This window comes from Herpailurus yagouaroundi, unplaced genomic scaffold (genome assembly GCF_014898765.1).
Source record: "Herpailurus yagouaroundi ecotype Mexico unplaced genomic scaffold, PumYag 28, whole genome shotgun sequence".
In the NCBI taxonomy this organism is placed as follows: Eukaryota; Metazoa; Chordata; class Mammalia; order Carnivora; family Felidae; genus Herpailurus; species Herpailurus yagouaroundi.
The window spans coordinates 95432898-95457212 of record NW_024412376.1 but is presented as its reverse complement, the minus strand read 5'-3'; the positions used below and the strand labels follow the sequence as shown (position 1 = coordinate 95457212).

Genomic DNA, 24315 nt, shown 5'->3' with positions numbered 1-24315 from the left:
GGACGGGGTTAGTGTAAGGCAAATGATCCACACTGAGTCCTATAACCATAGAACTGAAATATTCAGGATGAAATGATATGATAGCTGGAATTAGTTTCAAAATTCAGAGGCATGGGTGAGGGTTTAGATGAATCAAAGTTGGCATTGAGTTGATAACTGTTGAAGCTGAGTCAGAGATACATAAGAATATGAGGAGTTCATTATGTCATTCTTTGTGATTTTTTTTTATATATTGCAAAATAAAAAGGTTTTGGAGGTATGTGAATAAGACAGTTGCAACAATGACATTTTTTTCACAGTTACTTATGTTTGAGACACCTTTGGTGTTTTGGATTCTCCATCTCAGAATTCCCCTATATTCATATCAGTGCCACTGCCCAGGGGAATATACACTGCTTAGATAAAGTGCTCCAATTTTGGGCTCTGAAATTGAATAAGTGCCTTCTTAAACATGAGAGAAGTTGGATATTGTCTGATTGTCCCCCTCACAGCATGTTCTCCCTAACAGCTGGAGACACTTTATGTACTGAGCGTGAGTACCTAAAATGCCAGGCAGGTACTCCCTCTGTAGCTGGGCCATTTGTGGGAAAAGACAACAGCTGATTCTGAAGAATGCTGCCATTTGGGACATGAGCTCTGTCTTTATTCTTATTTTATCAGCTGTGCTAAACATGGAAGTAGTTGGCTACAAGACAGCAATTATTTTCTATTTGTAGATGTAGCCATTTCTCACCCATCAGAATATAAACAGGTCCCTGTGTCCTCAGACAGACCCTATATACACACCCAGTGGGGGAATTGGATGAAATTTTTAAAGCAATAAGCATTTGAGGAAGTAGACTAACTTAGAAAAAGTCAATGAAATGCATAAAGTATATTAAAATATAAGTAAGGGGACTTTGTTTCTTTTTATTTGAAATATTTCATTTGAGGGCTAGAATTAAATTGCAATAGGCCCTTGCAAGTTTAGCTTGAATAAAATTTGATGGGAGTTTGGTTTTTCTCTTTATAGGTCGCAATACCATTTGTAAATATTAATAACTGTGACTATTCCTTAGTGCATAATTGTTTATAAACCATGGGAAAGAGTGAAATCACTGACCAAGTGAGGCAAGACAACAATCTTTCCTGATGATAAAGAGACTAGTAATCCCTACTTATGTGTATACTTTAGGTCTGGCCTCCAAAAGAAATATAACCAAAGAAAGAGTGTGATTGCATCCAGGGCTACTGAGCCTAATATTTGGCTGCCTCTGTGTTATTCTGAGTTGTAATTTTCCATGTCATCTAAATTTGTAATAATTTTTAAATATGATAGAGTTTGAGCGAACAAACATTCTGCTTGCTGCATTTCTTCTGAGTGAGTAATTCCCTGACAACTACCAGATCTTGGCAGAAGCAAACCTGGTCATAAGTCATGCTCCACTTTCCGTGTGTTGAAACCTGTGATGCGTAACACAGTGTCTTTGAATTCCGATGTTGATTTTCCTAAAGGAAATTTGAGAGAAAAAAGAAAAGGAAATGAAATATCCAAATTTAGGAGTAAAATTAATGTATTATTCTAAGGCTTAAAAAATACATAAACACTAGTGATGAAGTCATTTTTATGAAGTAAAAGCCTGGATACCGTTTCTCCCTGTTCTCTGTGTGGTGTCATGGTGGCTCCAGTGGCTGTGTGAGTTTCAGTGACTGAAGGGGTTCAACTCTGTGGAATAGGAGCGTGAGGCAGAATGCAGGGGCCAGGTTGGCTGCCATTCATAGCCGACCTAATCTAACTGAGAGGATTGAGAAGTTTGTCTTTTTTGGAAAATACTAAGTCTCTTCCAAGTAACCAGAAATGTGACTTTACCGCACTGTTCATTAATGGGGGTTTTGGATGGCCACCATGTCTGTCTGCTGGCTGAGTCCAAAACTGCGGTAACTGCCTCCAGCAAGCTCACGGAGGGTTATGTCATCCCACTTAGCCAGCCGAACACTTTTTCCATCTGCTAAAATGTGGAACATGGTTGCTGATTTTACTCTTTCTCCAAAGAGAGAGAGAGAAAAGTTGGATGGTTGTTGCTTTTAATTTAAAGATGATATGTTAATTAGCATTTTAAAAATCTGTTAAGCTTGTTTAGTGTAGTCAGTCAGCATTGAGTTTCTTAAAGGACAAAGATGGGTACAGAGTAGAGAGATTTTATGCCAGCGTGCTAGAAGTTTAATGGATATTCCCCTAGTGAAATGATGGTCCAACCAGCCCTTCTTTTCATCAGGGTGACCTGAAAGATATCATGTGCCATGTAGTTACATCATGTACTAACGGTTCAGTAATAGGATAATTGCCAGGTTGCGTCCTCCCCCGACACAGGAAGAGGTGATGTGTTTGCACAAGTATTTAATCTGCTCTTCTAGGCTACCCTCATTTCCTGTTCTCTTCCTAAATTTTTATTAAGCCATTTTCTAATAGGATTGGGAGTTTAGACAATGATCAGATTGTCACCTTGTGATTTGCATATTTGGGGGGACAGTAGAGGTTGATATATTCTAAAGTAAAAGGCACTCCTGCTAAACAATTTCCCAGTTACATTCAGAGCATGCCAAAAAAAAGTGCAGGAGAATCTCCCTTAAAGGTTATGCTATTTATTTTATATGTTTTCTCTGCCATTCGTTATTTGAAAAATAAAATGTCATACTTTTCATTATTTTAAAGGTCTCTGGGGAACAAGACTCATGGAAGAAAGCAACACTAACCGTGAGAAGTATCTTAAAAGTGTTTTACGGGAACTGGCCACATACCTCCTTTTTCTCATAGTCTTATGCATTTGTAAGTAGAACATTTCCTCCTACTAAAAGAAAAGTTTTGAAAATATTTGACCTGTCAAAACTATAACTGAAGGGAATTGTGTATGCATCAGAGGGGTTAATTCAGAAGTTCTCTGTTTTCAATTTCAGTTTAGAATTTAGTAAAGCCCTCCTCTCTCCTCTGGTAAACATTAATTAAAATTCAGCATTATCTGATTGGCCAGTTCATTGCCAGTTATGACCATTTTCACTATGACACGCATCTCGCAAACTGCCAGACACCAAGAAACCAAGTAAAAGGATTTTTGCATTAGATTTCCTGGTAAATACACAGTCACTATTTTTACATCGATTAATGTAAAGTCTACATAAGAATTATTTTTAACAAAACGGCTTTCCAAGTGTAACTTTCAGGAAATACAAATAATGTCACCTAATATTGCTTTTATGGATATACACATACATATTTAAAAGTCCCAGTCTTTTGGATTTTGATGTGTTTGTTGTGTGGGTTCCTTCATTTAGTTCTTAATATCTTCCAAATCTTCAATGAGCACTGGACCTGTACTCTAAGGAAACTTACTGCAGACTCACCTCTTTCTCCTTCTCTTCTTTCATATGTCCATGCGTCCTTGGGGAAAGGAGGGGAGTCCAGACTTAGCCAGAAACAAGTCTTAGAAACCATTTGCTTCAGAGTCCAGAAGGTCATAGACAATGGGTTTTATCTTCTCAATCAAAGAGCACTGAATGATGGGAGTCCTGTCCTGTTCTCTCGAAAGCCCTTTATGAGAACAGACAAGGAAGCAGATTTATGGCAACTGGGACCTCTTACCATACTCCTGGGAAAGGAGTTCATTCTTACCGTGCACACTTAGAAATGCTGCAAAATTAACGCCAATCTTGAAAGGACTCCCCTTCTTTGTATATGGAAAAAATCAAAATTTAATCAACAGTTTGATAATGCCATTCCTAGTACATTAAAATTGACCACCTTGAATTCAGTTGACTAAGTGCAAAAAGCTTTTTGAATTTATCAGATTTATAAAAAGAATAAAAAAGGTTTCTAAGTTGAACATAAAGGATTGAGGAAACATTTAAGTTTCAGTTGTAATTCTAACAAATTGAATACTGATTGGGGCGCCTGAGTGGCTCAGTCGGTTGAGCGTCCGACTTCGGCTCAGGTCATGATCTCGCAGTTCATGAGTTTGAGCCCCACATCAGGCTCAGAGCCTGGAGCCTGCTTTGGATTCTGTGTCTCCCTCTCTCTGCCCCTTTCCCACTCATGCTGTGTCTCTCTCTGTGTCTCAGAAAATGAATAAACATTAAAAAAATTAAAAAAAAAGAAATTGAATACTGATTTATTTACTATTCCCACACACAGTTTTTATTAATGCTAGTCAGCTCTTGAAGAGCTTTAACAGGGAATGACTTCTTTTTATATTTTCTGAGACTTTGCATTTCCAAGTGGGAACTTAAGCAAAAAAGAAGTTTTTTAAGCTACAAAGTTTGTATGTGTCAACAACATCCATCTTCTTGGTTTTTTTCTGTTACTTGTTTAGAAAGGAAATGTCATTAATTATTTTTTATTTTTATTTTTTAAGTTTATTTATTTTGAGAGAGAGGGAGAGAGAGAGAGAGAGGAGAGAGAGAAAACACGAGTGGGGGAGGGGCAGAGGGCGAGAATCCCAAGCAGGCTCCATGCTGCCAGTGCCAGAGCCCGTCTCGGGGCTTGAACTCAAAAACAGCGAGATCATAACCTGAACTGAAATCAAGAGTTGGACACTTAACTGACTGAGACACTCAGGCACCCCTGTCATTACTTTTTAAAACATTCTATCTACGATAGAAATGCTGAAAAGCCTGAAGAGATCTATTCATTACAATAAAAGTTGTAAAGGCAGAGATGTGGTATCTTTAACTTTTATGTTCTAAGCTGTTAGAGCTTAGAATATTGAAGGAGATTTTGCTCCCTGCATAGGAGCTTAAATATTAAGCTACAGTGGCCTTAAATATTAACAGGTTGATTAGGATCATTGTTAAGTTTTTTTAAGCGTGACATAGACACATACATACATATATGTCTTATGCAAAATGTAAGTATCCCTATAAGTAAGTCTAGGTTTTCTATGGGGAGCGGGGGGGGCCGGGGGGGGGGGGGGGGGCATCAGAATCACCAAGAGAATTTTTTTTTAAATTGCCGTTTGCCCAGATCTGCTAAATCAGAGCCTTCTAGATGTGTCCCAGAGAAGTGAGTTTTCAGATGCACTGACAAGTTTGGGATCTAGGCCAGATAAATAAACCAAATAGCTAGAGTTTTAGGAAACATGCCTTAAGGCATATAATTAGGGTTCTCCTGTTTATTGTAGAATTTTTAAAGCTTTTTGTTCTTTTTCACACTAATCACATTTTTTTCTTATACCAGTAGCTACATATTTTACATAGGCAAAGTTTTATTTTCAGAATATTGTAGAATCTCTGGTTAAGAAGGGATCTTAGCAACCACATGATCAAACCTCCACTGAATGCTAAAATTGCACTCCAGTGTTCCTCTCAAGTGATCAGGCATCCTATGTCTGATTGAGTAACAGTTTCAAGTTAAGGGACTTACTTCTTTTAAATAATTCATTTCATTTTTCTATGGCAATGTTAGAATGTTCTTCCTTATATGAAGCCAAGTCTACCCCTGTCTAACTTCCTCTCTTAGTGCCCCCTCCAAGCCCACCTTTACCAAGTACCTTTACCAAGTTCTCCAATTTAGCCTATCAGAAGTTTGGAGACAGCCATTCAAGTCTCCCTTAAGTCGCCTCTAGGTTAAACCTTTTCAGTTCCTTTAACTGTTAATCATGTCATTGGCGATATGCCTTTGAGTACCCACATGATAGAAATTCCCCCTGCACATGTTCTGTTTATCAGGTCCCTTTGAAAGTACAATAGCTCCTGCCTGGGTGGCTCAGTCCATTAAGCATCCAACTCAGCTTAGGTCATGATCTCACAGTTTTGTGAGTTCTAGCCCCGTGTCAGGCTCTGCACAGCTCCGAACCTACTTGGGATTCTCTCTCCTTCTCTCTCTGCCCCTTCCCCACTTGCACTGTCTCTGTCTCTCTCAAATAAATAAACTTTAAAAGAAAGAAAGTATAGTAGGAACCTCATGATGAAAGAATGGAAAAAGTGGGACTATGAGTGTCCTTATTCAGATACAAAGCTGTGGCTCCTGCACCCTCCCATCACCTGACCCTTCACGTAAATGATTCCTCAGTCTCTTCCCCCCAAACTATAAATCACTGTGTCCCCCAGCTAGTATTTGAACACTTCTTCCTGGAACATAGTCCTGAAAGGACTTCCCTTTCAGCTCTGTTAAATTCCATCTTATTAGCACCTGCTTATCATTCCAATCTGTTGAAATTATCTTGGATCTGGAGTCATTCATGTCAGTATCAGCTGTTCCTCTTGGCTTCACTGGATCAATAGAGTTGATATCATCCATGTTCTTATCCTGATTAATTAATAATAAATCAAAAAAAGTTTGGTCTAAGAGCATCATCCATTAGTGAAAGCTCTTTGAGTGGAGTTCACTGAATTATATTATCATCTAGGTCAGAATGTTCAAGAAATAGGTTAATAAGAAAGACTTTTTCTTATTAATGCCCGTCTGAATAACTCCATCATTCTTCTGCTATCAGCTGTTGGCCGAATCAAAAAGGAAATGAGATAAGTAGACATGATTTATTCCTAGCAATGCCTTACTGGCTCCTAGTGATTGAACCCTTTCCCCATTGCTCAGAAACCATCTCTTTAATTACTAGTTTTAAAATCTTGCCAACAGTATCAATATCAGATGGCCAATAATATCAAACTCATTACTTTGTGGGTATATGAGAGAATGTACTTAGCCCTATGCCTTGCACATGGGAAGCTCTTGATATGAAATAGATAGGGATCTGGAAGGTAGTTTGACACAGTAGGAAAAGTATAGATTTTTTTTTTTTTGCATCAACAGAGGTCTGAGTTCAAATTCCAGCTCCACTACTTATATAGTAGGTAAGCTTGAACTAAGTTATTTAACCTTCCTGTATCTGTGAAATACCTATTTTGAAAGATTTTGTGCAGGTTGGGAATAATACACCAAAAGATCCTAGGTACTGTCATGTGAGAATAGTAAAAGCAAAATTCTTCCCAGAGATCGTTGACCGCAGCCGAACTCTTTCATCAGTAGGTTCTAAGAAGTATAGGTTCTAATTGTTTGAGCATTTGAGCCTAAGTGTCCCTCAAAGCTTATCTTCCATTTTGTCAGTGTTAGTTCTAAGCCCTTGTATCTTTAAAATCAGTCTGCATAAACCCAGAGGAGAGAAATAACATGGGGACTAGGTAATCCTATTTTCTCTGTAATTTAGAATTTATTCTTACTTGAAACCTAAGGTTGCTATGAATCTACCATCAAAATATTTATTTTTATATGGGTTACTGTTATAAATAGTAAGAGTATTTCTTTGTGTGACTTAGATGCTAAAGTTAAGGAAAGGAATAAATATTATTAAAGATCTTTGGAGGGGCGCCTGGGTGGCGCAGTCGGTTAAGCGTCCGACTTCAGCCAGGTCACGATCTCGCGGTCCGGGAGTTCGAGCCCCGCGTCAGGCTCTGGGCTGATGGCTCAGAGCCTGGAGCCTGTTTCCCATTCTGTATCTCCCTCTCTCTCTGCCCCTCCCCCGTTCATGCTCTGTCTCTCTCTGTCCCAAAAATAAATAAACGTTGAAAAAAAAAAAAAGATCTTTGGAAACGGCAAAAAAAAGTCTTTGGTGAATCTGTGATAAAAATACATTTGCCTCTTCTTTTTTTCTGCTCCCTCCAGTCTTTAAAGTTTCTCAAATTTCCCATGTTTAGACATTATAATGGAAATCATAAAGAAAAGTTAGTTGAGTTAGCATCATAGAAATGTAGTTTTTGTACATGTCACAGAAATAGATAAGATTAAAAGGCAGAAAACAATTGTAAAGAATATTTACAAGAAATATTACAGAGGATTAATACCTTACCACATTTGTAACCCACAAGTCACTGAGAAAAACACCAAGGCCTCAGTAAATATTTTACAGAGTAGAAAATAGAACATATTTCATAGAGTAGAAAATGTAATCAGTTATTGTGAGAAAGTCTTTAACTTTAAACTCACTAGTGTCCAAAGAAGTAATGAAATTGGAGAAATGAACAACATTGTCCTAAAATAGCATGATGTATCCTAGGACAGGAAGAGCCCTTCTAAGAAGTAATCTGTGTGTCTCCATTTCTTTTTCTCTGGAAGAAGATATTCTAGTATTCTAAAAAAATGTTAGTATTCTAAAAAAATTAAAATTAAAAAATGCTTCTTTAAATTTTTTTATTAAAAAAATTTTTTTTCAGTATTTATTTATTTTTGAGAGACAGAGAGAGACAGAGCATGAGCAGGGGAGGGGCAGAGAGAGAGGGAGACACAGAATCCAAAGCAAACTCCAGGCTCTGAGCTGTCAGCACAGAGCCTGACACAGGGCTCAAACTCATGAACGGTGAGATCATGACCTGAGCCAAAGTCGGACACTTAACCAACTGAGCCACCCAGGCGCCCCTAAAATTAAAAAATTCTTAAGAAATTAAATGAATAGTATCAAATCAACACATTGTACACCTTAAATTTATACTATATTATATGTCAATTATATTTCAATAAAAAGGAAATGAATATTTTATTTTACTTGTAAAAATCTTGCAAGGATGGTTGTCTAATCAAGATAGTTTTCCTCATTGCAAGAGAATCCATGGAGACTCACTGTTGATAACTAGGTTAGGGAAATCAAAGGCCATGGGTTAATCATCACATTGGTGGGAAGCTAGTTCAATTTCCGGTGACAAACATTCCAACAGCTTCTCACAGCAAACATATTCAGTCCTAAGATCACAGGCTGTAGTCCATGGAAAGTAACTGTTAAAGACTGCCTATGCCCACAAAGCTCTCTGTCCTTTTCAGTAAACTGAACAAAAACCACATGACAAGAAATGTGTATTTATTCTTCTATAAATATTAATTTATACATAGTCTGTACTCCATGTGCATAGCTTTCTCTTCTTTATGTCTTTGTGATAACATTTATTAATACTATATATCTTTCTCTTTTGTTTCAAAAGAAGAAGTAATACAAGCTCAGTATAGTCATTCGTAAAAGCACCTGTGTCAGCCTTTATCCCTCAAAGATTTCCATCTCAGTGTGTTACTTACTATTTCCTTCAAATTTTAACCAAAACTGGATTAAAATATTTGGAGGTTTTAGTAACATTTTTTCACCTCTCTTGTTTATTCTGTGGTCTCACTTCTACTTCTTGAAAGGCCTCACCAAAGTCACTTAGGGACCTTTTTTTGTTTTTTTTTTTTTTTAGTTTATTTATTTTGAGAGAAAGCACAAGCAAGGGAGGAGCAGGGGGGGGGGGGGGGGGGGGGGGGCCGGAGGGGGGGAAAAGAATCCCAAGCAGGCTCCGCACTGTCAGCGCAAAGCCCAACATGGGGCTCAAACTCACAAACCATGAGATCATGACCTGAGCTGAAATTAAGAGTCAAACACTCAACTGACTGAGCCACCTAGGCACCCCACTTAGGGACCTCTTAATTGCCAAATTTTAGAGCTCTTTTCAGGTTTTTCTGGCATTTGGCTTTCTAGAAGCTTCTCTTTGGCTTCTAGGACTCCCTCTCTTTCTGTGTTTCTCCTTGCTCTATTCGCTTTTAGTTTTTTTCCTTATGAAATGTGTTTAGCCAGTGTATTCTCTGCAACTGGATCTTTGGCTTTCTCTTCGGGGATCTTTTCCACATTCTCAACTGGTACTTGATGCTGGTGACTCCAGGTCCCCCCTAGACCTTGCTCATGAACTACAAACGTTGTGCCAACTTCTATCAGGCATCTCCACTGGTGTATCTCCTAGCAATCTCATCCTTAACATTCCTAACCCTGAACCCGTCATCCTCCCCATCCAAACTTGTTTCACTCATGTTCTCTCTGAGTTAATGTGAACATTACCCACATGATGCCTCTCCCCAAAGCTACACGTCATTCTAGATGCTTTCCCTCACTTTTCTCATTTTTCCTCTTTGGTGCCTCTCGAATCTGCCTTCCTTCATACATCACTGTTGTTCCTATTTTAACCTTTATCATCTCTGTCCTGGATTATTCATTTATTCATTCAGTCAACTGTTCAGGAATTTAATTAAAAACAGATTGGGGCGCCTGGGTGGCGCAGTCGGTTAAGCGTCCGACTTCAGCCAGGTCACGATCTCGCGGTCCATGAGTTCGAGCCCCGCGTCAGGCTCTGGGCTGATGGCTCAGAGCCTGGAGCCTGTTTCGGATTCTGTGTCTCCCTCTCTCTCTGCCCCTCCCCTGTTCATGCTCTGTCTCTCTCTGTCCCAAAAATAAATAAACGTTGAAAAAAAAATTAAAAAAAAATAGTTAAAAACAGATTTAGGCCCTTCCCTTAAATGCAGAAGTAATATGAAACAAGACAATCGGGGAGGAGGATTCCCCTACAGACAAGGCCTCTCTGGGACCTAAATTAAGAGTGGGAGCCAGTCAGATGCAGAGAGAACTTTATGAGTGAAGGTTCTGAGGCAGGAAAAGCTCAGAACATTCCAGAAACTGAAGACAGTTACTAAAGAGAGTACTATCAGATAAGGATGGAAAGGTGGTCAGGGGCCAGACCCTATAGGTCTGGTAGGCTTTGTAAGGGGTTTACAGTGGAAAGCTGGGTTTTTTAAGTAGAGAAGTGACAAGATTTATTTAAGTTTTAAGATGACTCAGTGACCTTAGACAACATTGTTTAGTATCTAATATCTGGACTTTTAGGACTCCCAGGCACTGCTCCAGATTACTGTCTCTGAAACCAGATTAACCCAGGTCACTCTTCCATTTAACATGCTATAATCCCTCAGTTTCAAGATAAAGTTTAAAATCTTTACATAATAAAGACATTATACAGTCTTTGCTTACCTTCTTCGGACCTGCCACTCCCTATGACTTCTGTTACTTCAACCACACCACACCACTGTGAGTCTCAAAAAGGCCTTGACCTAGGCTGTCACCTTCTTGGTCTGTTCAGTTCTTCCTCATCCCTCAAGATCAGCTCAAGAGGCAGATTCAGTGAGAAGCCTTTATCAACTATCCCACCTCCCTGAGCTGTGCTGAAGTCCAGGCCCACCTCTTTCACTGCAATCCTCACCTTGGATTGCCAGACTGGTTTATGCACCTGTCTCCCTCAGCACAGAGAGGGTGAAAGGGATGCTCTTAGGCACATCTCAGAGATGCCACATAGGTGCTCTTACAAAATGTTGACAGCTTTGCGCATTTTCACTCTCTGTCTTGTTTGCTAGTACTTCTTGCTCCCTAACACAGAACTTTTCCTAATATGGACTCATGGTACAGCTGACTCCTGGAGTGTATGAAGCTGTCTCTCAGAGATATCCCATGGAGAGGGTGCCTGGGTGGCTTAGTTGGTTAAGCATCTGACTCTTGATTTCAGCTCTGGTCATGATCTCAGGGTTGTAAGATGGAGCCCTGCATTGGGCTCTGTGTTGAGGGTGGAGCCTGCTTGAGTTTCTCTCCATCTCCCTCTGGCCCCACTCCCACTTGTGGGCACATACTTGTAGGTGCTCTCTGTCTCTGTCTTTTCTCTCTCTCTCTCTCTCTCTCTCTCTCTCTCTCTCTCTCTCTCAAAAAAAATTAAAAAATAAAAAAGATATCCCATGGCTTATCCCAGGGCCTGGTACAAGGGAGGAACTGAGTTTAATATTCGCTGATTCAATGTGTTAGAATAATCATCCCTTCAAAGCTAGATGGCATTGTTTCTCTAGATGTCTGACAGATGGTGCTAAATAGTCAAGGGGACGCATCACTTCCCTTTTAGTGAAGCGTGAAATTTCATACAGGTCCTGAGAATTTCAAAAGCAATCGATATTAAAAATATAGGAAAGTAAGAGAGCTACAATGTTTAATCAGTGGCTAAAATACTCACATTTATATACATAGAGAACTATTGCATATTTATACATCAAAATATTTAAATCATCTGTCATAAATCTTTTTAAACAATAAAACCCACAGGTAAAAAATTTGAGAATGATCTATATTAATCAGTCAATCCAAAGCAAATTCAAATTTCAAGTTAACTGAAAAAATCAACTTAATAATTTTTTATTCAGCTTCAGGGATCCTTCACTTCTTTTCTTTAGCATCATATCAGCTTTGTTCCCTCAGCTGTCTCTGGATCCACAGAAAGCTTCTGTAGAGTTTATTGTACCCTGTCCATCCCTCTATGGGAGCTGGCTGGACAATGCTCTTCCCAGGGATACCTATTAGCTTCTCTTCTTGAGGACAGAGATCACACCTTGCTTATCTTCATAAGCACTCTGTCCCATAAATATGAATGGATTAAAAGTCTAAACCCTTAACTGTGGCCCAGTACAGTTTTGAGAGGTGGCAAGTCATGGAGCACTTGAAGAGGAATGTTCTTACCCTAATTTGTGGGTTGCAGGAGGACAGGTGAGGGAGCCTAAAACTAAGGGGACTGGAAAACATTCCTTTCCCTCCAGATAAAATAGATACGCCACATGATTGTATGTATTTACTGATCCACTGACTGCTCGAGGTGGACTCTAAAACACACTTATGTTTGAATCACTATTATCTGCTCCTCTTTTTAAATAATCTTAATTATCTATGCTGCTCAGGTGGAGAAGCGAACTATATGAGGAAGAGATTTTATTAAATAGCACTTAATCCCCCTTTTAGTGAAGGGATTACAGGGATAACCTGTAAGTTATCTTCCTACCTCCCTCTAGGACCATTCAGAATGAGCTGATATAATCAGAAAATCTTTATGGAAGGAGTATAGCTTGAGTTTAGAGGGTTCCATACAAGATTTGATAGGTAGATGGGAGGAAGATGTGTCTGTGCTAGCATCCTGCCAGAAAAGGGATAGAAAACTCAAAGTGGTAATTAAAGAACGTTTAATGAAGGCCCTATGTCCAAAGGTGGGGCAGGGTTATGGGAACCAACAAGGGGAGTGAGGCCTTCAGAACAGTTACCACCTCCAGGCCTGAAGGGACAAGGGGAGGGAGTGGCATGGCATGAACCCAGTATGGCTGTGGGAGGAGAGATTCCCCCAGCAACTATGGCCAAGGTTAGAGGGTCCCCTGCCAAAGTGCATCCAGGTGGTGAGGGAATGGAGGAGGGGTGGAGGAAACAAACCCAATCTCTTTTTCCTCAGCCCCCCCCCCCATTTCCTGTTCCGCCCCCTATGGGCCAAATGCATGGGATGTCAAAGGTCACGGGAGCCTATGTGGTACCATCTGTCGAGGTCAGCCACAGTATGCAGAGCAGAGAAGGGTGGAGAATTGATGTAGAACAGAGAATCGCCTGCCCGTTTTATTGTAGAGAGAATAACAGCATATGCACAGCCTCAGGACGAGACACTCAGCATGGCTTCAGTAGGAACCCATGCAGATCAGCCTCCCTGTGTTGAGGGGCTGATCTAGGTGGGGAGGGGGAGATGAAGTTGAATAGCCATGTCCCAGATGTCAAGTAAAGGCACTTGATCTTAACTTAATGCTCTTTAGTAAGCCAGTTTTGTTTCACATAAGCCAATGTTAATTTATTTCTTTTATAGGCTTGAGAGCTAGGGAGAGATCCTAGAAGAATGGTGAAGAGAAGGAAGGCAAGGGACAGAGCAGACTGTTTGTGGATACCTACCCATTCAGTGGGAGTGTACTGGTAAGTGTGTGGGTTCCCTCACAGGGTTTATGTGGCTCTTTCTGTGTTCCAGTGACCTATGGGATGATGAGTTCCAGTGTGTACTACTACACCCGGATAATGTCACAACTCTTCTTGGACACCCCAGTGTCCAAAACAGAGAAAACAAACTTTAAAACTCTTTCTTCAATGGAAGACTTCTGGAAGGTATTTACAAATGACTTTTCTATTTTTGTTTTGTTTTGTTTTGTTTTGTTTTTGTAAATGACTTTCAAAGTACCTCTTTATCACTGAAAATTATTCATTTGGCTTCATAAATTAATTCACCAGTATATATAGGACCCACTGTGTGCCTAACACCGAGTGAGATGTAGGTTATGGTGAGTTGTTGGAAGTTATGGTCCAGTTGAGAATCTTGTATGTTTCTTGCAGCATGTTGAGTGTTTCATACTTTACCTTCTTTAGTGCCATAGTAACCACACAAGGTAAATGCTAATGTTGTGCCCCGGGTGGTAGATGAGGAGACTAAGACTCAGCATACTTACACATGGCTAGGGAGTATGAAAACTGGACTTTTTTTTCTAGCCTGACAGGAACTTCTTCACCCTAGTCTATAATTCATTCATCCATTCTTGATTCAATAAATATCTGTTGAGTTTCTCCTAGATATACAGCCTAATAAGGGCAAAATTTGGTTATTTAGTCTTGCTTTTTTGTTTGTTTTTGTTTTGTCTTTTGTCTCCTTGTTTATGATGGCATGTACTCTAGAACAGCACCTGATATAAGGCAGGCACTTTCTTTCAGAGATCTCTAATGTGAAACTCAATCCAGCCTTCCCAAATTGCAGAAGATCCAACATAGTAGCAGAGGATAAGCTATGAGTGATACCATAGGAAAAATGTTAAACTGATCTGGGAGGTATGGTGCTCAGAACCTAGGAAAATTGGAAGGGAAATTAGAAAGGAAACAATTGTTTCTTCCTGCAGAGATGCTTTCTAAAATCTTTATTAAATGCTGGGGTCAGAGCTGGTGGTTGTAAAGATAGAGGAAACTGGACCACGTGGACCCATTAATATTGATGCCTAGTTAGGCATCAGGAATTAGAGTGTATTACACATCTTGGCATCCAAATACTTGGCATCCAAAACGACTCTTGTATAATATGAATCTCTCCCCACCTCAACAGAGCAAAGCAATCCATCTCTGTTGATTGATAAGGGTAAGACACTGAGAAACAGCTTCTTCTTCCCTACAGGCACACTAATGAGAGACTTCTCACATATACACAATTCCATGGTAAAGCAGGGGCAGGGGCAGTTAGAGTTCACAATATGACAAAATAGTCCAGACACTTAAAAGATCCACCAGATGGCAGACTGGTAATCAAAACTGTAGTCTTTTCCTCTCCAAGCAAGTTTGGAACCATGGTTATGTGGGATGTTATTTTAATAAGGGAAAAGTAAAATGATCACATTTTATGGATTTATGTAAAGCACACCCCCCACCTTTAGTCCTAGGCACCAAGGGTAGCAACCATATAAAAAAATGGATATATATATTTTTTAATGAGTATTATAGATGCAGGAACCTTGGCTCGAAGTTGGATCCTGCTCAAGGCCTCACAGCTAGTAAGCAGGGGAGCAAGATCCAACCCTAATCTTTCTGACAGAGAGACCCGCTCTTGTCATGCTACCATGTTCACAGAGTTGCCAAACTGTTGGTCATGCAAACATTCCAGGAAAGTGCAATGCAAGCCGCTAAGCTTGGAGCTTTTCAAAAAACTTTTCAAAAATGTTTCCTTCACGGGGTGAAGCCACCTGGGTGGCTCGGTCTGTTGAGCATCCAACTTTGGCTCAGGTCATGATCTCATGGTCCGTGAGTTCAAGCCTCTCACTGGGCTCTGTGCTGACAGCTCAGAGCCTGGAGCCTCCTTTGGATTCTGTGTCTCCCTCTCTCTCTGCGCCACCACCCCCCACCACCACATTCTCTGTCTCTGTCCCTCTCTCTCTCAAAAATAAATAAACGTTAAAAAAATTTTTTTTCAATGTTTCCTTCACTTTCAGTTCACAGAAGGTGCCTTATTGGATGGGCTTTACTGGAAGACACAACCCAGCAACAATACTGACGCCGACAACCGAAGCTTCATCTACTACGAGAACCTCCTATTAGGCGTACCACGTATACGGCAGCTCAAAGTCAGGAACGGGTCCTGTTCTATCCCCCAGGACTTGAGAGATGAGATTAAAGAGTGCTATGATGTCTACTCTGTCAGTAGTGAAGACAGGGCTCCATTCGGTCCAAGAAATGGAACAGCGTAAGTGTCTGTGCCCCGTCGCCATGCATCCTTGCCTCTCACTGACATTCATTCATTCATTCATTCATTCATCATTTGTTCTCTAACCCCAACCAAGGAGAAGATGCTTTAAGTGAGCCTTCAGTGCTTACAGTTGAGGCGATAGCCAAATTGACTTTTGGTTTCTCAGGTTTTCTCTACTTTTTACCCCCTTCAATTTCTGCACACAAATTTTTCAACAGGCTAAATTGTTGACACATGGCCCACAAGAAAGAGGCTATCTGGGCCTTTGGTGGTTTCTTTTAAGATGACTCGTTCCTGTTTTTCTAGATCCATTGATATAATTCACTAGGTTATTACTGGAAATTATTCTGGTAGAGAAATTCTCATCTTACTAGAATTTACAAATATATCTTTGTTCATAGTACAGTTATTTAAAGTGTCTAATAAACTTGGGAGGCAGTTTTTTGTCTGGTTTAAAGCCTGTCCTCTCAAAGATGTGTTTATGATGTTGAGTATGTATTGTCATTGTGGGTATTTGCAGGGATTTTTGGTATTCTTTTGTAACCATACTTAAAATATCTTGTGTATTAAGGGAGGATAGTCATTACTTTTAGAATTACAGTAGTTACTATAAAGATTTAAGAAGAGCTCTCAAGCGGTCCCAAGGTGGCCCTCTTAGGGTCACTGCCCCTGAGTGAGTCATTATGGTTAGAAGTGTCTTCTAAACTTTTCTAACCTAATTCTGTCAGTTCCCCTAGATCCCTTTCTTGGGAAATGAGACACCCACACTCCAGATTTGTCAATTATACAGTGGGGGCAAATAGCTCTCCAATGATCAGATTCTTTGTTTATCATCCGATGCATATTTTATTTAGTCCCAGGGTCCATAAGGAACAAACTAGGTAAATGTCAGAAGATTTAGCATAAAGGGATTGAATCATCCCAAAGACATTTCTTCCAGGTTTGGTAATGATTTTGTCTACTGCTCCTTTTTCTAGTTCCTGCCCTTAAACTATGGTACCTTATCTAATATTTTACTCAATTTCATATCATTAGTGAGAGAAATGGATACAGCCACTACCAGATGCTACTTAAGAAGGGATTTCATGCATTATCTCATCTGCTTTTCACAAAACAACTCTGAAAATAGGTGTCATCTCCGTTCTGTAGATGAAAAAACTGAAGCTCACTTACCCAAAGTGTCACAGCACTTAAACCAGTTTGACTCCAAAACCCATGTTTCTTCTAAACCACATTGCTTCTTCTCTATTAATTACACTGTTAGGGTGGCTCCTTGCCACCATCAGCTCCTTATCAGCACTCCTGCTTCTTGAGGGTGGGGACTGTATTTTGTTCACTGCTGTATTCTCAAAGCCTTGAGCACTGCCTGCTGTCTCAAGCTACTCAGTAAATGTCTGCTGGAGGCATGGGTGAGTGGGTGATTTCCATCCACCATGGATGGACTGCCATGTGTCTAAACCACCCCTTGATTCTGCCCTATTCTCAAATTACTCCCATTCCTCCTTCCCTTGAACTCCAAACTTCCGGCAAGAATAGCCTTCACTCGCCACGTCCATTTCCTTACCATTGATTCACCCCTTAAAGCTTAAACCTGTGCTTTGGACATCTCTCTTGGAAGTCACCAGTGGATTTATTGAGTTTGCCAACCCACTGACCCATTCTTGATGTACATCCCATTTGGCATCTCTGCAGAACTTGGCAGTGTTGATTGCTCGTTCTTGTGACTTCTGAGAGTGATGCTTGAGTTCCCTTCATTCTGTAATCCTCCTCTTAACCCCTCCCACTTCTGTCTTATTCCTATGTTCATTCTATATTCAGATCTTTTCTTTCTGTACATTTTTTCCCTTGACACTCAGTTGACTTCCTCGCTCATCCCTATTTGATAATTTATCATTTCTTCATCAAATGTACCGAGCGTTTACTTGTGCCAGGCATTTTCCCAGTGAGGTCTCTTTTTTCTAGAAACGCCCTTGGTGCTGGCTAGGGCAACAAAACAGCAAGAAACAAAACAGAAACAAATCCCCTGTCTTCACAGAGCCTGTGTTCTAGTGACAGAAAACAAAAAATAACACTATATCCCACCAATGTCCCACCAGCTCCTATAATTCAGTCTGACCAAACTGAATTCCTCACTTTCTTATCGGGTCTGTTCTCCTTTGCATTATTCAAAGAGTCTCCAATCATTTTTCAGATGTCACTTCTCCCTTGCCCCAACTTCCAAATCAGAGGCCAAGTTCTTCTGATGGTCACTGCAGTGTCCTATCTCTGTCCTTCCTGTCTGTCTTCCTATCTTCCTGTCACTGATCTGGCTCAGGCCTCATCATGTCTGGCCTATTGCAGGGACTGCTAACTGAGCTGTGTTAGGTCCCCCAGGCCCACACCCTGGTTCAGGGATTTTTTGGAAGGATTCACAGGATTTATCATCTAGTCATGTTTGTGGCTAAGGTTTAATGCAGTGAAAGGATAAAAGTAAAAGCAGAAGAAGGTACAGGCATGTGGGGCAAAATCTGGAGGAAACAAAGTGCAAGCTTCCAAAAGTCCTCTCCTGGTGGAGTCACATAGGACATGCCGAATTCCTCCGGTAACGAGTCCTAACAATATCTGTCAGAGAGGTTCATTAGAGACTCACTGCCTGAGGTATTTATTGGCTCCTGGTCACATAGGCAGCCATTGTCTGGCATGTACCCAAATCCCAGACTCCTAGGAGGAAAGAAGGTGTTAAGCATAAGCCACTGTGTTTGTACAGACAGGCTAGGCACAGTTAGCCACTCTTATGTATTAAAGTTTTATGTCAATATAGGGAGCTGTTTATTAGTCAAGGTTCAGAACAGCCAAGGCCCAACCTTTCAAGCAGGCCTTCCTAATAAAGGGCCATCTCAGACCTGCTATGGCAACTTTTCTGCACATGAGCTGTCTATTCCTCACCACTCCAGTCTTTCCTGCAGCCACCAGAGGAACTCCGTTCAGTGCCTCTCAGAAACCTTTCCTCAGTGACTCCTTCGTGCTTGCTCTTCACAATCTGATCACAGTCTACCTTTCAGCGTTTCTTTCTTCATCATATGGGAGCTGAACTCAACTACCAGCTGGATGCCTTGTACTTCTCCGGCCTCACCTGGCTCGGGCTTGAAAATGCCCTTCTGGGGCGCCTGGATGGCGCAGTCGGTTAAACGTCCGACTTCAGTCAGGTCACGATCTCGCGGTCCGTGAGTTCGAGCCCTGCGTCAGGCTCTGGGCTGTTGGCTCAGAGCCTGGAGCCTGTTTCTGATTCTGTGTCTCCCTCTCTCTCTGCCCCGCCCCCGTTCATGCTCTGTCTCTCTCTGTCCCAAAAATAAATAAACGTTAAAAAAAAAAAAGAAAAGAAAAGAAAATGCCCTTCTCATCCACTTAAGCCTGCCTGAATCCTACTTATCTTTCACAGCCCAGGTCTGCTACAGCTTCTTCCCAAAGCTTTCTCTATGCACCTTTGCTGTCGCCGGACCCCAGACAAGGATCTGCCAGAGCAATTTCTCTATACTTCTCTGTTGGATTTATCATCCATCTACCTTGTATTTTAATTGTTTAATTACAACTTTTATCTTCCTACTTACTATAAATGTGAGAGGGAAAGGAACTTGGTCCATCTTTATATCCCTGTTAATGCGAAAGAAGCCTCTGGTTCCTAAGAGAGCCTCTCTCAATACTTGTGGATTAAACACCCAAATGCCCTGTGGAGTCTTGTTTAGTTCAGTTGCCAACAGTGGTACTTGATGAACTTGTACCTCTTGGCTGCAGTTTTCTCTGGGAGCCTAGAGTCATCTAGCCCCTGAGTATAGTTACCCAGGGAAGGCAGCTAAGGGCGAATAGCACAGGTTCTAGAGACAGTCCCGGTGTAGGCTCCTGACAATACCTTCAAAAGCATCGAGATTGAATTGACCTCACTAAGCTTCAGGACCCTCATACCTAAAAGGGGGATAATAAGTGTATAAGAATTAAATAAGGGGGTGCCTGGGTGGCTAAGTTGGTTAGGCCTCTGGTTCTAGGTTTTGGCTAGATTTAGTGTAAAGGGATTGGATCATCAGGTCATGATCTCATAGTTCGTGAGCTCAAGCCCTACATCTGGCTCTGTGCTGTCAGTGTAGGGCCTACTTGGAATTCTCTCTCTCTCCCTCTGCTGCTCACATACTATCTCTCTCTCAAAATAAATAAATAAACTTAAAAAGAAAATTAGGGGCACCTGGGTGGCTCAGTCAGTTAAGTGTCCAACTCTTGGTTTCGGCTCAAAGTCATGATCTCTTGGTTTGTGAGTTCAAGCCTCACATTGGGCTCTGTACTGACAGTGAAGAGCCTGCTTGGGATCCTCTCTCTCTGTGTCTCTCTTCTCTCTATCTCTCTGCTCCTCCCCTGCTTGTGCTCTCTCTAAAAAAGAGAAAGAAAGAAGAAAGAAAGAAAGAAAGAAAGAAAGAAAGAAAGAAAGAAAGAAAGGAAGAAAGAAAGAAAGAAAGAAAGACATTTATGAAGCACTACTCCAAGCACATTACCCAGCTTGATAAGACAGTTATTTATTACATACTCTATCTCACCAGGAACCAACTATCTTTATAAATGCCACAAGTGTTCCACTGATTTTATCTGTTTGTTTTGTTTTCATTTCATGTTTTAATTAGTTGGATATATACAAGTGAAGAAGACTTGAATGGGAGTAGCCACTGGGGAATGATTGCAACCTATAGTGGAGCTGGCTATTACCTGGATTTGTCAAGAACAAGAGAGGAGACAGCCGCTCAGGTCGCTAGCCTCAAGAACAATGTCTGGCTGGACCGAGGAACCAGGGCAACTTTTATTGACTTTTCAGTATACAACGCCAACATTAACCTGTTCTGTGTGATCAGGTGTGTACCAAGGGCTCTGGTCCCTCCCACCTCAGTGTCTTTGTATGTACATCCTAGTCTTGAGATAGACCAGGAGACAATTGCCTGCGGCTGGCTGAAGGACTGCCAAAGATCAGAGCTGACAGCAAGGGAAGGGTGAAAACCAAAGGCTCAGTGGGATAAATATATTTGGGGAAAGGGAACTAGAATCCTAGAATATTATGAGTTGGAAAGAACCTTAAGACTGGTCCAGGTTTATCCCAAAGCTGGAATCTTCTCAGAAAAAAACCACTATGTTTTGCTAACATCTCTTTTTACTCATTATAATAATGATCAATGCTATATGCTCTGTTACCATGGCCTCTGGCCATCAAACAGTGACTTGTTTCCCTGAGCTTCCCACTCTCAAATGATGCCCATGCTATCAGAACACAAGCACAGTAGTCAGGGGGTATGCCTAGGTTCGGTAGGATACCCAGGTACCTGCCAACACTGAGATTCACCAAAGGCACATAAAATTCCTTCTCCAGATCCTGTGACATTGCCATCACAATCACATTGGTTAGCAGTGAGGAAACTAACAAAGACCTACTGGCTTGTCTGGGGCCTATTGTTCATTCATCCACTTATTCAGCAAACATTTATTGGACACTTAATATGTGTCAGGTACTGTTCTCAGCACTTGGGCCACATCAGTGAACAAAATAAAGATAGCTGCTCTAGCAGAGCTTGTGTTAAACCAGGAGGAGATAGATAATAGACAAGAAACAATAAGCAAAAGAAACAAAGAGTAGGTTAGAAGGTAATATGTGCTATAAAAAAAGAAAAAAGCAGAACAAGGCAAGGGAGAGTCAGAGTTCACCCACTTTAATCCTCCTGGTGAATGTGTCAGCAACACCCAGACATCACTGACATGACTTACTTTCACATATATCTACCTACCAAATAAGAAGCATAAATTCTCATCCTTATTTTGTGATCATTTTTGAGGCTAAACTCAAATCTGCTTTACAAGGCCAGTTGGATTTTCCCAGACTACTTATTTAACAACTTTCACAGGAAATGATGTCACATTAAGTCAAATGACAGCTATTACTAGAAATGATTGAATAATGATTGCAATTATTATTGAACTTTTCCTAATGATTTCAGGGCAAATAGAAAGAGGATAAAAACAGTCAACTCAGGCAGTCAACTCTGATTGACATTTAAGGAAATACCTATTTATAGAAGGTCTTGAGTATGTCTTTCACTTCCTTCCCATACTTTAAGAGTGAATATTGTCAAGGCAATTACTTCTTTTCTGTATGTTGCTGCCTACGTTTCTGGAGAAGTTAACAGATGCAGGGCCAGAACAGGACAAAAAGAGATTACTTCACACACACAAGCTACTTTCTGCCTTCCACATTTACACTGAGGCTATCACGAGGCTCGCTGTTTCTGTATTGCTCTCCCAGGTTTTTGTTTATTGCCCTGGTCTCCAACACATCAAATGAGAAAAAAAAACAAAAAAACAGTGATTGACAGTGAAGAGGAAGGAAAAATTTTCATACTTCTTTGACCAGTTCTAATTTACCATTGTCTCTGCCTGGACCTGATTATTGCTCATGCTTGAGTCTTAGATACTCAGGCTCTGGGTGTGGCTACCCATCCTGTAACGGAAGAGAAGGTTACACCTGGTAGTTAACTAAAGGTCTTTTCAGAATCTTAACATTAAGGAGGTAGATATTCTATTTCTACTTTGATAGGGGAACTGCACCATTAAGTGAATGATTTAACTCTCTCAGTGTGACACCTATAAAATGGGAAGTTGGCAAGAAACATCCTCACTTCAAATATGCTAAAGCACTAAGACTCGGTGCCATCAGTATGAATGTAAAAAAAAATCCGCGTTACTGTTTTAGACTATCAGACATTACTGAGCACCTATTAACTATAAGGCTCTGGGAAGGGAAGCAAGAATAGTCCCCAGAACAACTTACTCAGTGCCAGTTAGGTGTTACCAAGTGAATGAATGAGAAGCTCAGTCTGTGTATATACACACACACACACACACACACACACATCCTATTTCTCAACAGGCCATACATGTTTGAATGCATGAGTTATATTTCTTATGTTCTTCATGCCTACTAGGATTACTTGTATTTAATAGGAGTCCTAGAAAGGCTTCTTTGTTGATTAACTTCCACATTAAAAAAAAAGAACTATAGAGCATTTTGAGCAGTATAAGTAACAGAAAAGTAAAGGGGAAACTGAGGAGAAATAATCTCTTTAGGAGGACTTGGGGAGCCTTGTTCCTTTGGGGGCACAGAATTGTACAAGAACACAGCTATTAGCTGTGATCAAAAATATTCTGCCACTAGTTTGAGGTGACTTGTGGTTACAATTTTAGGACCTGTTAGTACAGGGACAGAGTAGATGGATGTCCTTTCCTGGCTGCATCCATGTGTTGTTGTTGTTGTTGTTGTTGTTGTTGTTGTTGTTGTTACTGTTTTAACTGTTCTTATTGTAATGCAGGTTATTGGTTGAATTTCCAGCAACAGGCGGTGTGATTCCATCTTGGCAATTTCAGCCTGTAAAGCTGATCCGCTATGTCACGACTTTTGATTTCTTCCTGGCAGCCTGTGAGATTATCTTTTGTTTTTTTATCTTTTACTATGTGGTGGAAGAGATACTGGAAATTCGCATTCACAAGCTACACTATTTCAGAAGTTTCTGGAATTGTCTGGATGTTGTGATTGTTGTGGTAGGTTTGAGAACAATAGAAAATTCCGTACTCTGTTATAAAAACATGTTAATTAGAGTCCTTGATCTATCTCCTCTGTATTGTGGATCCTGATATTCCTGAAGGAGAATCTAAAAGTTCTCTTTCCTATATATCAACTTCAGTGTTACCAATTATTTTCTCATTTTGTATGAGTAACCCTTCTGAATATAGAAGTGGAGAGGTATTTATAATAAGCTATCAATTAGCCACACAAATAACCAGAATAATGTGGCTGGCTCATTTGGAAGAGCATGCGACTCTTCATCTCAGGGTTGTGAGTTTGAGCCCCACTTTAAGAGATGACTTTAAATAAATAAATAAACTTGAAAAAAAATTAAAGTGATCGCTATGTGCTGATACACACAAGTTCCAAGACACAAAAAAAGAATAACTTAGTAATTCACATTTGGCTTTGGCATGCCATATGAGATGGGACACAGAAAACAATGTTTTGTCTATTCTGTTTTTTGTTAATTATATTTTTCTTCACTGCTAACAAAAATTAATTTGTATTTTTCTGCACATATGTAAAGTTAGAGCAAGAAGAAGCATCTTGAAAATATTTGGGGTGGTAGAGAAAATTTCCTTGTAGTTTAAAATTTCCTGAAAATAGTCCACAGTGTACAAAATACAGGTGAGGGACCATCAACGTTTTCTCTATCCGGTGCAAGAAACCAGAAGGCAGCTAGGATAGAGTCGAGACTATGGCACCTTGTAGATCCCCTGCGTGCCGTTGACTCTATTATAACTTCTTACACTTGTTCAGTATGGTTTCCCTTCCACATCAGCTTAATCACTTCCTTCCAGGGGCTTCCGTAGAGAAATGCATTTTTGCAAACTTTT

General features: G+C 40.4%; 1 protein-coding gene across 1 annotated transcript in view; it reads left to right on the top strand.

The window, feature by feature from the left end:
- Positions 1 to 24315, top strand: part of PKD2 (polycystin 2, transient receptor potential cation channel) — a 51598-nt gene that overhangs the window by 5674 nt on the left and 21609 nt on the right. Inside the window, exons 2-6 of the mRNA XM_040478625.1 lie at positions 2693 to 2806; positions 13612 to 13745; positions 15602 to 15852; positions 20499 to 20723; positions 23223 to 23451. Coding sequence (XP_040334559.1) covers positions 2693 to 2806; positions 13612 to 13745; positions 15602 to 15852; positions 20499 to 20723; positions 23223 to 23451 — 953 coding nt within the window. The remainder of the gene's footprint in view (positions 1 to 2692; positions 2807 to 13611; positions 13746 to 15601; positions 15853 to 20498; positions 20724 to 23222; positions 23452 to 24315) is intronic.